This window comes from Heloderma suspectum, chromosome 10 (genome assembly GCF_057233095.1).
Source record: "Heloderma suspectum isolate Gila_16-S chromosome 10, 16-S_ref, whole genome shotgun sequence".
In the NCBI taxonomy this organism is placed as follows: Eukaryota; Metazoa; Chordata; class Lepidosauria; order Squamata; family Helodermatidae; genus Heloderma; species Heloderma suspectum.
The window spans coordinates 33986848-34003707 of NC_139467.1; the positions used below are offsets into that span (position 1 = coordinate 33986848).

The following is a 16860-nucleotide window of genomic DNA, read 5'->3' on the forward strand; positions in this document are numbered from 1 at the left end:
CAACCAATTACCATCATAGCATGCTGAAGATTAAAATTCTCTCCATATCTGACCTTCATTCATCAAGGCACTCCCAATTATGTTAAAATAAAATGTAGCACTTACAAGAAATGTTTTCTTGCCTTTTTAAGATGAAAAGCCACTTAAGCCCATCAGATTGTTTGCAGCTTGCCAAGAGTCCTTGATGGAATATCTTTTTTGGAAAACTGTTCATCTCCAATAGTTCTTTATTAATTTACTGAAACTCCAATGAATTGGCTATTAGAATTGCTTGTGTAAGAAAGCTGGATTGCAGTCTTGTAAGTAAGTCCATAAAAAAGTTGCCAGCTGACAAAAATCTTACTAGCTTGCTTCCCTACACATGCTTATGTTAATAATTTGTGGCATATCAGCAGCCTGTAGCATTTTAAGTCCAAAGGATCATCTATAGTTTTAAAGTTGTAAAGCTGCCTTGAGTCCTAGTACTGGGAAAAAGGCAGGATATAATCATCACCATCATCATATAGCATTAAAAAGGTAAAGGTGTCCCCAACCAGTCGTGTCCGATTCTAGGGTGCGGTGCTCATCCCCGTTTCTAAGCTGAAGAGCCAGCGCTGTCTGAAGACGCTTCCATGGTCATGTGGCCGGCATGACTGAACACCGAGGTGCACGGAACACTGTTATCTTTCCCGCTGAGGCGGTACCTATTTATCTACTTGCAATTTCTTGCTTTCGAACTGCTAGGTTGGCAGGAGATGGGACTGAAGACGGGAGCTCACTCCGTCACGCGGCACTCGGGTCTTGAACTGCTGTCCTGCCGACCTTCTGGTCTGCAGTTCAGCGTCTTAACCACTAAGGTCCTTTCTAAAACACATACAAGAGTGAGAATTACTGGCTTAGGATCACACCATGTTTATTAAAAAGATTTTGCCAGGACAGGTTTCAAGGCACCTCTTCATACATCTATAAAACAGTGGAATGCCCTTACAGGTGTGTTTTTTAAAGAAATATTATTATTAAAAAAGAAACTGATGGAAAAGTCTGGCATCTCAGTTCTCATTTTAGGGGGGAGTTTCCCCCTGAAAGTACTGATACGAGCCAGCGGCCCTGGGCAGAGATGGAATGTCTGTCCCTCACCACTAAGAAATGCTTACTCTATATATTTGAAGGCCAAATGAGATGAGGGTGGCTATCTTTGTTTATTCATGTGTCCCCTTTATTCATGCACAGTGGAAGGTAGGTCTGAGTTTAACATCAGAAGGGCACATGGCTAAGCAGAGCTGAATCCTGCCCCCTCCTGTATCTTACTTCAACACAGTCCATTGCTGAAGGCACTTTTCTCTCAGCCCAGGTCTCTTCTAGAATTGGAGCCAGGCTGGGAGAAAAGTACATAGCACCCTTGTGCGGGTGCTGGCACCCTTGTAGGGCCCACTGCTGATGCCTGCCCTGGGTCTCCCTTACAAGAAATGTCCTGTCATTCCAATCAAGACTCCCACTTCCAATCAAATGGTGGCTGGGATTGGAAGCCACCATTTCCCACAATATCCCTGACTTAGCGTTGCTCTGGGGTCCTGTAGAAAATGCAAATGGTGGCTCCCAGACACAGCTGCCTGGCAGGAATGTGAAGTGGGGAAAGGGCAGCATTCAGCACTCTTCAGCTGCATGCTTCTTTTGGTATAAAAATCAGGAGCCCCTCCCCCTTCTGCTTTATACATGAAAGAGGCAGACACAAGAAGAAATGCAGCCGCCTTCATTAGATCTAGTTTGCCCTCACACACATACATGGCCATTCTTCACGGTCAGGGCTTCACAGCTAGAGTATGACTTCTAGGCAATTAAAATTTGGCACTTCCCCTTTTAGAAATTAAGCCCTGGGAGCAGCAGGAAAAACAGTAACAAATGTCTTGTAAGTTAATTACACAAAAAAATGGCTTTGGGTCCTGCCTATCCCTCCCCCACTCTTCAAAACACAAATGGCTCTGATTACCTTCAGAGTTCAAATCGCGCCCAATGGGCTGACTCAAGTTGCGGGAGGGGAAAAATGGAAGAAAAACAATCTCAGGCTGACTCTGCCAACGCAATGGTCCTGCTTAGGTGTAAAAACAAGACATATGAATTTCAGCACTGTATTGAACAAACATGAGTTCGCTTTAACAACAAAAACGAAACACCATACAGAAATAGACTTCCCAGTCCAAGTGCAGGCTGTAGTGATCAGGTGAGCAGGCTCACGCTGCTGGATTATTGCAGACTTGGGAATCAATTACTAATTGCTTGGGGACAATCCTTACTCACCCCAGGTGACTATGCAAATCTGCTCTATTGTGTTCACAAGACACTCAAAATGTACTTTAAAGGCAAAAACATTTAAGGAACAAGTTAGCAGGCCATGTCCCCAAATTATTGCCCTATTCATCCATGCGTTGTTGCTAGTGATGTTTAAGAAATCCAGTCCTTGCAAATTCCTATTCAAAATGTCCTGATCCACATCATTTGGACTGATGTGCACATCAAAACTTGGCTATTCGCACTTCTCCAAGTGTTGTGACACAAGTCTCAATAGTTTAAACACATCAAAATATATATTTTGAGACCATTCTAAAAACAACAGCCACTAATTAATGTGGAAATGAAGTGGAATAGAACTAAGGGTAAAACTATGCGACAGTGATGCAGACAGAAAACAGATACATTTGTTCATCCCTAATTACTACACCCTCGGTCTGCTTGTTTAGTTTGCATGTCTAACATTGCTTATGACAAGGTCCACTTTACCCACACTCACTCTTATCATGAATATCCTTTCAAGAGGCTTGGCTTAACACTCCACACCAGCAGGAATTGAATTTTGCAGGTGCTCAAAAGTAAAGCCTTCTTGGAAAGGCCCAAGTAATAACTTTCAATTGCTTCAGATGAATGATAAATGCTTCTCTCTTCACAAGCTTTTCAGGAAGATGCCCCCCTTCTTTACGGGATACCACTATCAAAATACAGCATTATGTTCTATTTTTATGGCTGGTTTAACATTTTTAAGATTGTTGTATAGTTATAGAAACGTAATCTACACTGCTTTATTTGGTGATCTTGTGGTAAGTTTTTAAATGGTTGGAGGAGGACTGTTATGGAGAACAGCATTGCTGACTGACTGGAACATGGAACAAGAGCAATCCACACTGACATTTTGTTACTTCTAAAAAGGAACTATTTATTCATTTAAAACCATTTATATCCTATTCTTCCCCCTTAAGGAGATCAGAGTGGCATACATCAGAATGGTGCACGTTAAAAACAATACAACGATACAACAAACAACAGACGTTACAGCAGCCAAAATATCTTGCAGGGGTCAAAAGTCTGATTAAAAAGAAAACCTTTAAGTGGCCTTGTAGGGCCCACTGCTGATGCCTGCCCTGGGTTTCCCTTACAAGAAATTTCCTGGCATTCCAATCAACGCTTCCACTTTCAATTAAATGTTGGCTGGGATTGGAAACCACCACTTCCCACAATATCCCTGACTTAGTGTTGCTCTGGTGTCCTGTAGGAAATGCAAATGGTGGCTCCCAGACCCAGCTGCCTGGCGGGAATGTGAAGTGGGGAAAGGGCAGCATTCAGCACTCTTCAGCCGCATGCTCCTTTTGGTATAAAAATCAGGAGCCCTCTCCCCCTTCTGCTTTATACATGAAAGAGGCAGACACAAGAACAAAGAATCTTCTTTGTAATCTTGTAATCTTCTACAACCCCTTCATGGATCACTGCCTTGTTGTGGCGAAGGGGCTTGCGTAACTCAGTGAAGCCATAAGCTATGCCGTGCAGGGCCACCCAAGACGGACAGGTCATGGCAGAGAGTTCTCACAAAATGTGGTCCACTGGAGAAGGAAATGGCAACCCACTCCAGTATTCTTGCCAAGAAAACCCCATGGAACGTATCACAAGGCTAAAAGAGATGACGCCGGAAGATGAGCCCCTCAGGTCGGAAGGTGTCCAATATGCTACTGGGGAAGAGCAGAGGGTATTTCCAAGTAGCGCCAGAAAGAGTGAAGCGGCTGGGCCAAACCCGAAAGGACACTCAGCTGTGGATGTGTCTGGTGGTGAAAAGAAAATCCGATGCTGTAAAGAACAATATTGTTTAGGAACCTGGAATGTCAGATCAATGAATCAAGGTAAGCTGGAGGTGGTCAAACATGAGATGGCAAGATTGAACATCGACATCTTGGGAATCAGCGAACTAAAATGGACAGGCATGGGCGAATTTAATTCAGGTGACCATCATATCTACTATTGTGGGCAAGAATCCCTTAGAAGAAATGGAGTAGCACTCATAGTCAACAAAAGGGTGGGAAAAGCAGTACTGGGGTACAATCTTAAAAATGATAGAATGATCTCAGTATGAATCCAAGGCAAACCATTCAACATCACAGTAATTCAAGTCTATGCCCCAACCACTGAGGCCGAAGAAGCTGAGGTTGATCGGTTCTATGAAGACCTACAACACCTTCTAGAACTAACACCAAAAAAATATGTCCTCTTCATCATAGGGGATTGGAATGCTAAAGTAGGAAGTCAAGAAATCACCGGGATAACAGGCAGGCATGGCCTTGGTGTACAAAATGAAGCAGGACAAAAGCTAATAGAGTTTTGCCAAGAGAACATGCTGATCATAGCAAACACTCTTTTCCAACAGCACAAGAGGCGACTCTACACATGGACGTCACCAGATTGTCAATATCGAAATCAGATTATGTCCTTTGCAGCCAAAGATGGAGAAGCTCCATACAGTCAGTAAAAACAAGACCTGGAGCTACTGTGGCTCAGATCATGAGCTGCTTCTCGCAAAATTTCGGCTTAAATTGAAGAACGTCGGGAAAACCACTAAACCGTTCAGGTATGACCTAAATCATATCCCTGATGAATATACAGTGGAGGTGAGGAATAGATTTCAGGGATTAGACCTGATAGACAGAGTGCCTGAGGAACTATGGACAGAGGTCCGTAACATTGTTCAGGAGGCAGCAACTCAATCCATCCCAAAGAAAAAGAAATGCAAGAAAGCCAAGTGGCTGTCTGATGAGGCTTTACAAGTAGCTGAAGAAAGAAGGGAAGCGAAAAGCAAGGGAGAAAGGGGAAGATATACCCAACTGAATGCAGAGTTCCAGAGAATAGCAAGGAGAGACAAGAAGGCCTTCTTAAGTGAACAATGCAAAGAAATCGAGGAAAACAACAGAATGGGAAAGACTAGAGATCTCTTCAAGAAAATTGGAGATCTCAAGGGAACGTTTTGTGCAAAGACGGGCATGATAAAGGACAAAGAAGGCAGGGACCTAACAGAAGCAGATGAGATTAAGAAGAGGTGGCAAGAATACACAGAAGAACTATACAGGAAAGATCTGAATGTCCCTGATAGCCATGATAGTGCGGTTACTGAACTTGAGCCGGACATCCTAGAGAGTGAAGTCAAGTGGGCCTTAGGAAGCATTAGTAACAATAAAGCTAGCGGAGATGACAGTATTCCAGCCGAGCTATTTAAAATCCTAAAAGATGATGCTGTTAAAGTGCTGCATTCAATATGCCAACAAATCTGGAACACTCAACAGTGGCCACAAGACTGGAAAAGGTCAGTTTACATTCCAATTCCAAAGAAGGGCAACGCCAAAGAGTGTTCAAACTACCGCACCATTGCGCTCATTTCACATGCCAGCAAGGTGATGCTCAAAATCCTACAAGCTAGGCTTCAGCAGTATGCGAACCGAGAACTACCGGAAGTACAAGCTGGGTTTAGAAGAGGCAGAGGAACTAGAGATCAAATCGCCAACATTCGCTGCATCATGGAGAAAGCAAGAGAATTCCAGAAAAACGTCTATTTCTGCTTCATTGACTACGCTAAAGCCTTTGATTGTGTGGATCACAACAAACTGTGGCAAATTCTTAAAGTGATGGGAGTACCAGACCACCTTACCTGTCTCCTGAGAAACCTGTACAAGGGTCAAGAAGCAACAGTAAGAACCAGACATGGAACAACCGATTGGTTCAAAATTGGGAAAGGAGTACGACAAGGCTGCATATTGTCACCCTGCTTATTTAACTTATATGCAGAGTACATCATGAGAAATGCCGGGTTGGATGAATCAGAGGTCGGAATTAAGATTGCTGGGAGAATTATCAACAACCTCCGATATGCAGACGATACCACCCTAATGGCAGAAAGTGAAGAGGATCTCAAGAGCCTCTTGTTGAGGGTGAAAGAGGAGAGTGCAAAAGCTGGTTTGAAACTCAACATTAAAAAAACGAAGATCATGGCATCTGGCCCCATCACTTCCTGGCATATAGAAGGGGAAGAAATGGAAGCAGTGACAGGTTTTACTTTCTTGGGCTCCAAGATCACCGCAGACGGTGACTGTAGCCATGAAATTAAAAGACGCTTGCTCCTTGGGAGGAAAGCTATGGCCAACCTAGACAGCATAGTAAGAAGCAGAGACATCACCTTGCCGACAAAGGTCCGTCTAATCAAAGCTATGGTTTTCCCAGTAGTAATGTATGGCTGTGAGAGCTGGACTATAAGGAAGGCTGAGCGCCGAAGAATTGATGCTTTCGAACTGTGGTGCTGGAGAAGACTCTTACGAGTCCCCTGGACTGCAAGGAGGTCAAATCAGTCCATCCTAAAGGAAATCAACCCTGAGTGCTCATTGGAAGGACAGATAATGAAGCTGAAGCTCCAATATTTTGGCCACCTAATGTGAAGAGAAAACTCCCTGGAAAAGACCCTGATGCTGGGAAAGACTGAAGGCAAAAGGAGAAGGGGACGGCAGAGGATGAGATGGCTAGATAGCATCACGGATGCAATGAATATGAACTTGAGCACGCTCCGGGAGAGAGCGCAGGACAGGAAGGCCTGGCGTGCTATGGTCCATGGGGTCACGAAGAGTCGGACACGACTGAACGACTGAACAACAACAATCTTCTACAAGCAATTTCTTTCTGTATTTTTAACTACTAATATAATTTATCACACACAATTTAATATAACAATTGACATTTTCAGTAAAAGAAAATCCCTTTTTGGTATGGGTGCATATAAAGTGTTCATTGCCTATTACATACCCATTAATCAAATGTAAGAGGTGAAGATGAAGGATTGCTCCCACCCCAGACCCTCTCCTAATGCAGAGTCTTCTGCATCACCCTTGCCTGATGTTGGCATTGCAACTGGCCAGTGTTAATTCTGGATACAGAAACATGACTTTCTGAAATTGACATTTAGAATACAGAATTGAACCAGAGTAAAAGAAGATTTCAGGGATGGGGAGATTTGTAAGTGAGGGCAAGGAGTTTGCAGCCCCACGCCTTCCCTCCAGTCCCTTAACCCTAGTTAATGGCCAGCTAACCTTAAACCTGCACACCAGTTTTTGGTTATCAAGCTCTCTGGCCAGCTTTTCTCCTCAGCCAGAGGTCCAAACTTTCCTTTAGTTCTACATCTACCAGGATACTGTGCATCAGCCAAAAGATAAGCTCAATTACACTCCTCTGTACAAGCTCTCCATGTATCTTACAAGACTCTTCCTTTCCTTCTAATATTACAAAGTCTCTCGAGATAAGAAGTTTGTTACATCCTTAACAGCTTTATTGTTTGCCAGCAATGGTGTGTTACTGCTTTTAAAAATGAACCTTTTGGTGCATTACTTTGTACAGACCATTTCCAAACCCATTAATGATATCTACATATTTTGGATTTGTGATCCAGTAGGAAATCAGCTCTCTTGTGGGCCCCATGTGAAATACATTATAGTTGGCCGGATAATGCTATAGGTTAGGGGATGCCAGCTGTCTCAAACTATCAGTTAAGATTTTATATGAAAGATATATCTGCAACTACTGCCTCCACTTTGTTATTTAAGTTATCTTGATGCTATAATCAGGTATCACCTGTCTGATACACACAAACACACACGTCAAACTTGATTTTTGCTCTCCAAGGCAAGGCATGCAATCACCATTCCCTCTATTTCTAATGCTCAGGCATGAGTGCAGATACTTACAGAGCAAAAACATCACTAACTACAGATAAGAGAACGGTGTCAGCAGACTCAGAGGATCCCCAAGGTTAGAGGAGGCCAGCTCAGTTAGCCATAACTCAGTGGTAAAGTACATGCTTTGCATGCAGAAGGTCCTGTTTCAATCCCTGGCATCTCCAGGTAGGGCTAGGAAAGAATCCTCCCTGAAACCCGGGAGAGCTGCTGTCAGCCAGTGTCGCCAATACTGGGCTAGATGGACCAATGGCCTGACTCAGTATAAGGCAGCTTCCCATGTTCCTGTGTAAGGTTTGCAGAAGTAAAAATTCTTCCAGAAAAATACTGTAAAAGAGGTGTGGCGGGGAGACCTCAAAAACAACCTAATGAGGACTGAGCCTGCTCAGTGGCCACAGAATGCTGACGACTGGGGGAAACCCCCCCCCCCCCCGGAAACAGGGTGGGAGGAGGACTGCCATGGAGAAGAGAATTGCTGACTGACTGGAACACTGAACAACAGCAATCCACACTGACATTTTGTTACTTCTAAAAAGGAAATATTTATTCATTTAAAACCATTTATATCCTATTCTTCCCCCTTAAGGAAATCCAAGTGGCATTCATCAGAATGGTGTACATTAAAAACAATACAACGATACAACAAACAATAGAAGTTACAGCAGCCAAAATACCTAGGAGGGGTCAAAAGTCTGGTTAAAATAAAACTTTGAAGTACCCTCCTAAATGCAAGCAGTGAAGAAGCATACGGATTGCTCAGGGAGGGGATTCCAGAGATGGCAGGCCACCGCAGAAAAGGCCCTCTCAGACAATGTTGCTTTATGAATATCTGGAGGGACAGCAAGAAGGGCCTCTGTGGAAGATCTCAGTTATTGGGAGGATTGTATGGAGGAAGGCAGTCCTTCAGATAATCTGGACCCAAGCCAATTTAGTGTTTTATAGGTTAAAACCAGCACTCTGAATTGTCCACAGAAACAAATAGGTAGCCAATACAGTTGGTACAAACGGAGGCTAACATGAACCCTATATTCCATTCCCATAGGAAACCTGGCTGCAGCATTCTGAACTAACTTTCAATAGTGGCACCAAGACTTTAGGACCCCCTCCTGAGGGAAGTTCAATTTGCCCCCTCCATGCTGGCATTTTGATGTCAAACAAAGGTTGTACTTTTTCAGAGAGCCTTTGCGACTGAGTTGCAGGGCTCTTTCCTAGCTACTTTGCTGAGTTTCTAAGTTGCTTATGCATTTTTGTATTGCTTACCGTGACTTGTATTGGTTAATTATTTTGTATATTATGTTTTGCATATTATGTTAATTGTTACTTTTACACACACAGGATTAGACAGCCATTAGTCACTTTGAAGGCCCAAAACAAGCCAGCATATATTGTAATCAACAAAGCCAAACAAACATGGACTAGCCTCTGCTAAAAGGTGACAGATTTATGCTGAAAACGCAAAAGGCACACATTTCCCTACGTAAAATTAAGAGCTGCTATATACTTCATGAATAGTATATTCTCTCAAGCAGATTCTAGGGGCATACTAAAGCAAAGTGAACCACTTTTAAAGACCTATTAAACCAGTTTGGCAGCAAATTTATGTTTATTGCTCATTGTTCCTCTTCAATTACAAAAAAAGATGAAAGGTTCCCCAAGGCTATGTCCATACATCAATCTGATGTAAGGAGGTTGTTTTATTTCCAGGTTTATCTCTCTATTACATCTTAGTGCCTTATAATACAGCACTGTATCACAAACAACTGAAATTCTATTTTTTTGGTAATTTTCTGCAGACTGACAAGTAACAGACTATTTTCACTGCTTCTCATTACTCAAAAACATTCTGATGAACAGTACATGAAATCAATTGGTACAGCTACAAATGCAAGAAAAGCTGGACACTGTGACACAGGTAGGGTCAACATATTATGTACTATAGCAACCGAAAATGCAGTGATGGTCACAACAATTATGGACACAGATCACTGCCTAAGACATTTACTGAACACTTGCTTCTGCCTACTAAACCTCCATTATTCACGGCATAATACAATATTTCACAATTTAGTATTGTTCCTCCATGCTACTTGCCAAAGGATATTAGGTCATACAAGCCTTCCTAGACAACAAGATCTTCAGAGGTCCATCTCTTGGTGCCCCCACCTTTTAAAGTTCGCAGATGGTGACCAGACAGGGCCTCTTCTCTGGCAGCATCCCAACTGTGGAACACAATCCCCAGACCTGTTTTCCTGGTGCCCAATCTGTATAGTTTTAGGTGCCAGGTTAGCACCATTTTATTTGTTTGGCCCTTTAGCAAACAGTGAGGTTGATGTTAGTACTGTCTTTGAAATATTATTGTTACGCTGCTTATTGTTCCTTTTCTTGGTAAAATACATGAAGATGGTGATTTGATTCTTTACATATTGCTGCTAACGTGTTTGCTGCAGAGGTGTGAAGCAAATTCAACATGTATGGGCCATTCAGAACTGATGCATGGTGTGTCTACTTGTCACTTGGGTATTTTCAGGGAAGTGAGAAGGGACCCTGAGTTTTTTTAGCACAGACTACATTCCAAAATCCATATTAGTGTAATACCTTTATTAGGCCAACTAAAGGATCACAAAAATGTACAAGCTTTTGAGATCTCCAGAGTGCACATTTTTGCGATCTTTTGGCTGGCCTAATAAAAGTATTACACTAATATGGTTATTGGAATTTCTCTAATGTCAACATGACCACCTTTGTTATATTTTTTCAGTGCAGGTTAGTAATCAGTGGCTTAAGTGGACAAAAAATGAAATACTGATGAAATATACACAAAGCATCAACAAACTTGGGCATATGGTCAAGGAACACCTAATTACTTTGAATGAGTTCAAATCTCCAGGGCCAGATGAGCTGCACCCTAGAGTAATAAAGGAACTGGCAGAAGAATTCTCAGAACCACTGTCTATTATGTTTGAGAAATCATGGAGGACGGGGGAAGTGCCAGATGACTGGAGAAGGGCTAATGTTGTCCCCATCTTCAAAAAGGGTAAAAAGGAGGAACCTGGGAACTACAAACCAGTCAGTCTGACATCAATCCCTGGGAAAATTCTGGAGCAGATTATCAAGCAATCCATCTGGAAGCACCTTGAAAACAATGCAGTGATTACTCGAAGCCAACATGGATTTGACAAGAACAAATCCTGCCAGACGAATCTGATCTCATTTTTTAATCAGGTAACCTCTCTTGTGGTCTGTGGGAATGCTGCGGACATAATATACCTCGACTTCAGCAGAGCTTTCGACAAAGTGCCCCATGATATCCTGGTGAGCAGACTAGCTCAAAGCGAGCTAGAAGAAACAACTATCAGGAAGATCCACAGTTGGCTACAGAATCGGACTCAAAGAGTGCTTATCAATGGGAGCTTCTCAAACTGGGGAGAGGTAACGAGTGGGGTACCACAGGGCTCAGTCCTGGGCCCAATGCTCTTCAACATTTGTATTAATGACTTGGAGGAGGAGGTGCAGGGAATGCTGATCAAATTTGCAGATGACACAAAATTGGGCGGGATAACTAATACTTTGGATGACAGAAACAAAATTCAAAGGGATCTCGATAGACGGGAGTGCTGGGCAGAAAACAGAATGAAATTTCATAGGGATAAATGCCAAGTTCTGCACCTAGGAAAAAGAAACCAAATGCACAGTTACAAGATGGGGGATAAGTGGCTCAACCACACTACAAGCGAGAAGGATCTTGGAATTGTTGTCGATCACAAAGCTGAATATGAGCCAACAATGTGATGTGGCTGCAAAAAAGGCAAATGCTCTTTTGGGCTGCATTCATAGACGCATAGCTTCCAAATCCCGGGAAGTACTAGTTCCCCTCTACTCAGCACTGGTTAGGCCTCATCTGGAGTACTGTGTCCAGTTCTGGCCACCACATTTTAAGAAGGATGCAGGCAAACTGGAGAGGGTTCAGGGGAGGGCAACAAAGATGATCAGGGGACTGGAAACAAAGCCCTATGAAGAGAGACTGAAAGAACTGGGCATGTTTAGCCTGGAGAAGAGAAGAGTGAGGGGAGATATGATAGCACTCTTCAAGTACTTGAAAGATTGTCACAGAGAGGAAGGCCAGGATCTCTTCTCGATCATCCCCGAGTGCAGGACACGGAATAATGGGCTTAAGTTACAGGAAGCCAGGTTCTAGCTGAACATCAGGAAAAACGTCCTGACTGTTAGAGCAATACGACAATGGAACCAATTACCTAGGGAGGTAATGGGCTCCCCCACACTGCAGGCATTCAAGACGAGGCTGGACAGCCATCTGTCAGGGATGCTGACTTAGATTCCTGCCTTGAGCAGGGGATTGGACTCGATGGCCTTGTAGGCCCCTTCCAACCCTACAATTCTATGATTCTATGAAACCAGTTCCAAGATCTTGGGGATATGCTTCTTCTCGCTTGTTTTTCAAACAGAGTTTGGTGTGGCTCAAAAAGCATATCATTCTTCTCTTTAACTCCCTTCCTACTGTAGCTCACCAAAGCCCAAAGTCTCATCTTATCTACTGTAGGTTGGTTATTTTCTAGAGGCACTGTAAAACCTTAATTTAGGAAGGTGTTTCATTGCTAGGGATAAGCAAGGGTGACTTTTGGCATGTTACAATATTTTAGATTTTTAAAAAGTTTTTATAGTTCCATGGTGTTTGGTTTTAAAGGATTTATTTATTTATTTAAAACACTTCTATACCACTCCTCAACCAAAAAGGCTCCCAGAGTAGCTTACAAATAAGCAGTAAAAGAAGGTTGTTAGACACCCATGCCTCTGTAGATAGGCCATATCATAAGTCTTTACAAATGATTTTTTTTAAAGGCTAGGAAAACCCCCTAAAAAAGATATGATATCAGATCTTCCATGGTTGAGCGTCCTACACAAATACAGGAGACCACAACATGATATCAAGGATCATACTTTACTATGTCACCAAACACACTGTTCTGGTGGTGGGCTTGCTGTACAGCACCTTGCTTCTATGGAATGAGTTTCGTATTTGATCTTGTCAAAGGAAAAATTTGCTCTCCACCATTATTATTCCATATGCTTAGAAGCAAACCCCAATAACTTTCATGAGATTTACTTCCAAATATGTATGTATAGGACTTTAGGCTACATGGATAAACTATCCAATACCATTTTTATTTTAGTTTCAGATCATACATTACTAACATACCACTTTTCATCTCAGTTTATAAAAGCACAAACAACTATAACATGCCAACTGGCAGAACAGCACAGCAAAGTTCCAATGGGAAACACAGCTGATCGAAGCAGTGCCAAGAAGTTTTATAATACAGCAAAACCATAAACTTAAAGAAGGAAGCACATGATTTCACAGTGCATTATCATGCGTTGCAGTATTCATAAAACAGATGCGAATGTTCATCTTCAAAAGTATTCATTTCCATCCTGCCCCAGGTTTTTCTGGCCCTGTCTATATACTGTGGCAGAAGCCACCCATTTTGATTGGCTTTGGTAGCCAAACCAAAACAAGTGATTGTCGGGACCCTGCCCTTCCTTTGTCCCCGACCTCATGCTGCATTTCTGAGGTCAGGGACAATTGCTTGCTTCTCTTCCCAGTTCCAAATTTTTAGCTGAAGGATGGAGTGGGACACGATCCTCAGAACTGTGCTGGTCTATTGCAACTGCAAGGATGATTTTTGCCATCCTCTCCAGCTTCAAATGTGGAGCTGGAGAAGTGGGGCAGGGGATTGTGTTGGTATTGGGTTGTGGAGGTGCTCCATGCTCCTATGCAGCTCAGCACCCAAACAGTAAAACTCAGTCTGGAGTTGGAGACGGTGGGAACCTTCTATGTAGTTGCACTGTGCTTCTGAGCACAGAGCAGTACACCCCTGGAATGATCCCCATCTCTTCTCCAGCTCCAAAGCTGAAGGCTGGGAATCTTCTTGTCACACTTGCCAACAGACAAAACTAGACAGTCACCATGGGAGCAGAATTGTGGACTGCTGAGTGCACTCATTTTTCCGATTTCTTGTGAATATTACTTCAACAACAGTCAAAATGTTCGCAAACCTCTAGCCTCAAATTAACCAAATAATAACTTCTGGCATATGTTCTGTGTCCAAAGATTTAAACTCTCAGTCACTTTTCCCCCAGTATGGTTTTATCTGCGAGTATTACTATCCACTGTGCCAAAAATCTGCATCACTTGCATTACAAGCCCAGGAAGAAATATTTAAACAGAAAAACAAAAACGCATAGGCAAGAAACAAGCATTACTTTTTGTAAGCCTCACTGAAAGGACTACAAAACATTTCAAGCATTTCCACATGCAAAAGCATGCATATACATGAAAACATGTTTGCCTACCCCATATGCCCAAGTTAATTATTCTTCCTATGTGGCTCGCCAGAAAAAGCAATTGTGTAACTGTGCACTAAGTAAACTGACTAGCACAGCCATGGTGCAGAACTCAAGTTCCTAGTTTATTTCTCTAGATATTGACTGGGTTCAGACAACATGATAGCACACACTCAAGGGCTGAGTCCAGGTTATCACTGAACCATGGGTTGTTGTTGAAAGGTGGATTATTGTGTTGTCTGTGCCCAGTCACGCTAACAAACCATGGTTTGTTAACCATGAACAACCCATGAAGAGAGCCCATGGTTGATTGCTGGGTTGAACTGTGGGTTGTTCATGGTTAACCAACGATAACCCACGTTTCAACAACTACCCACATTTCAACAACTACCCACACCCAGCCCTTGAGTGTGGGTTATCGTGCTGATTCCACAACAAGACTGCATGACCTTCATGGAACAAAGCCAGTATAACCCAATCCTGAGCATGCACAAACCCCAATCCACAACCTCTGCCTCTTCCTAACCTCCACAGATCCTCCTTAAAAAGGCATCTTAACTTACTGCGAAAAGAAAGAGCAAGAAAGTAAGAGTTGAGAGGAAAGTAGATCACTAACATATCAAACTTACCTTACCAGTGCATCTGGTTTGCTTAGCTGGTTATTAGGAATACAATTTTCCATTAAGTCTTTATGTGTGCTTGGACTCTTGCTAGTGCATTTCTGTTTTTTCTCATTCTTAGTGGATGAGGAAGGGATGCTCCCATTAGTTGCACTGTGGCTGCGTGGCGAGGAGTTCACAACTCCGCTAGCATTTTTGTAATTTTTGGATGAGGCAGTGCATGAGTCCTCTTTCAAGAGGTTTTCTGTACTTCCCACAAGATCATTATTTAATCTTTTACTATTGATATGGTTCTCCATATATTCAATTTCCTGTATTTTAGAGTCTACAGGTTGCAAAATATTGTTATTTATTCCAAGGTTATGTTTTTTGGCATCCTTGTCTTTCTCTTTCCCTTTTTCTCTGTATTCTAGTTCTGGTAATGTTGCTGATAACTTTTTATTGGCTGGAATACCTCCATTGTGTTGCAATAGTATCGAGGAATCCATATCGGACAATCCTTTTGCTGCTGAAATATAAAAAAAAGATGAAAAGATAATATTTAAAACTTAAACCAAAACTAATTTATATTCTCAAGTCTCATGTTCCCCTTATAAGGTAATTATGTGTATTATTTGAAACAAAAAAATAGTTCTCTCTCTAGCTAATAGTGTAGAAATCTCACAATAGAAATGGATGTATTAGTAGCCTTAGTACATTTCTAAGTTAAAGAACTCCTGAAGAAGAGTTCTGTGGAACATGACTTTGCTTTTCTCCTGCATCGACCTCGTCATTTTAATAAAAAATCTATTTTGGGGAGCAATACAGCAACTACTAGTGTAAATTTTAAAAGAAACAAGATGTTTCCCTCTAGAAAGTAATTTACTACTCTGATTTAAATTAAGATCATAAAATGGCTTCAGGATTCTATGTACTACAAAGCAGCCTTCTCTAGGCTTATCATTCCCACTGAATGTACAGTCTTCCAATATCCATCTCATTGTTGTGATTACTCAACAAATGCCTTCTAAACTGCCTACAGTAAGGCTAATTTGAGATCATTAGAAAAACGTAGGTATAAACATATAATCACCAGAGTTAAGAAGTAGTTGCATAGTTCTATAGCATCCCACACAACCAGATATTGAGGTTGTTCTCCAGCCGCAGGAGCCTCACTGTGGGTTTGTTTACATGAACATTTTAGCCGTATGTCCTTACATACCACATGTCACTTTCAAAGCTAAAACGGTGGCATTCAAGTGCCAACTCTGCTATTTAAACTGTATTGCAATATTGTTTGATCTGTATATTAAAAAAATGGTTTCATTTTTTTCCATCTTGCACTTCCAGTTGTGTTTAAGACCCACTGAAATCAATGGAACAAACCCATTTCAACGATCTTATCCCACTGCTTTCCAGTGAGACATGCTGTCTTGTCCTACGATGGAACTATATTTCCTGTAAACATGCTGAGAATCATAGCAGTAGCTGCAACTATTGCCATGATTATTTTTTTAAAAATAGCTGTTAATACAAATGATGTTTATGAATGTGGCTTGATTGGCTGTGGAATACAGGTGCATATTTGTTTCCCCCACTGAGGCTTGGCTTGTTCCTGATTGGCTCTGGCTCAGTTTGTAAGTGCTATTGTGGCATATTCTTATTTGTGACTGAAGCTGGCATTTTATGCTCAAATGTTTCACATTTTAAAATCTGTTTAAATTTTTTAAATCTATAATTTATAAACTGGATGCACTATCATTGTTTGTTTGATTTGTTTTGGAGTGCTGTGTTATGTGCATTGCATCACCTACGTATCATTTTATCCCTGAAAATTGTAATTGCAAATTGAGAATCAGCCTGAGGAACACACTCTGGCTCTTGTCCCTCTTCAAAGTGAT

The 16860-nt window shown here is 41.9% G+C and overlaps 1 protein-coding gene across 2 annotated transcripts in view; it reads right to left on the reverse strand.

The window, feature by feature from the left end:
* MACO1 (macoilin 1) overlaps positions 1 to 16860 on the reverse strand; it is an 83985-nt gene that overhangs the window by 24675 nt on the left and 42450 nt on the right. The window contains exon 6 of one of the 2 annotated variants that reach the window (XM_084815868.1): positions 14990 to 15488. In XM_084815868.1, coding sequence (XP_084671994.1) covers positions 14990 to 15488 — 499 coding nt within the window. The remainder of the gene's footprint in view (positions 1 to 14989; positions 15489 to 16860) is intronic. The other variant, XM_084815869.1, reaches the window with a different exon arrangement.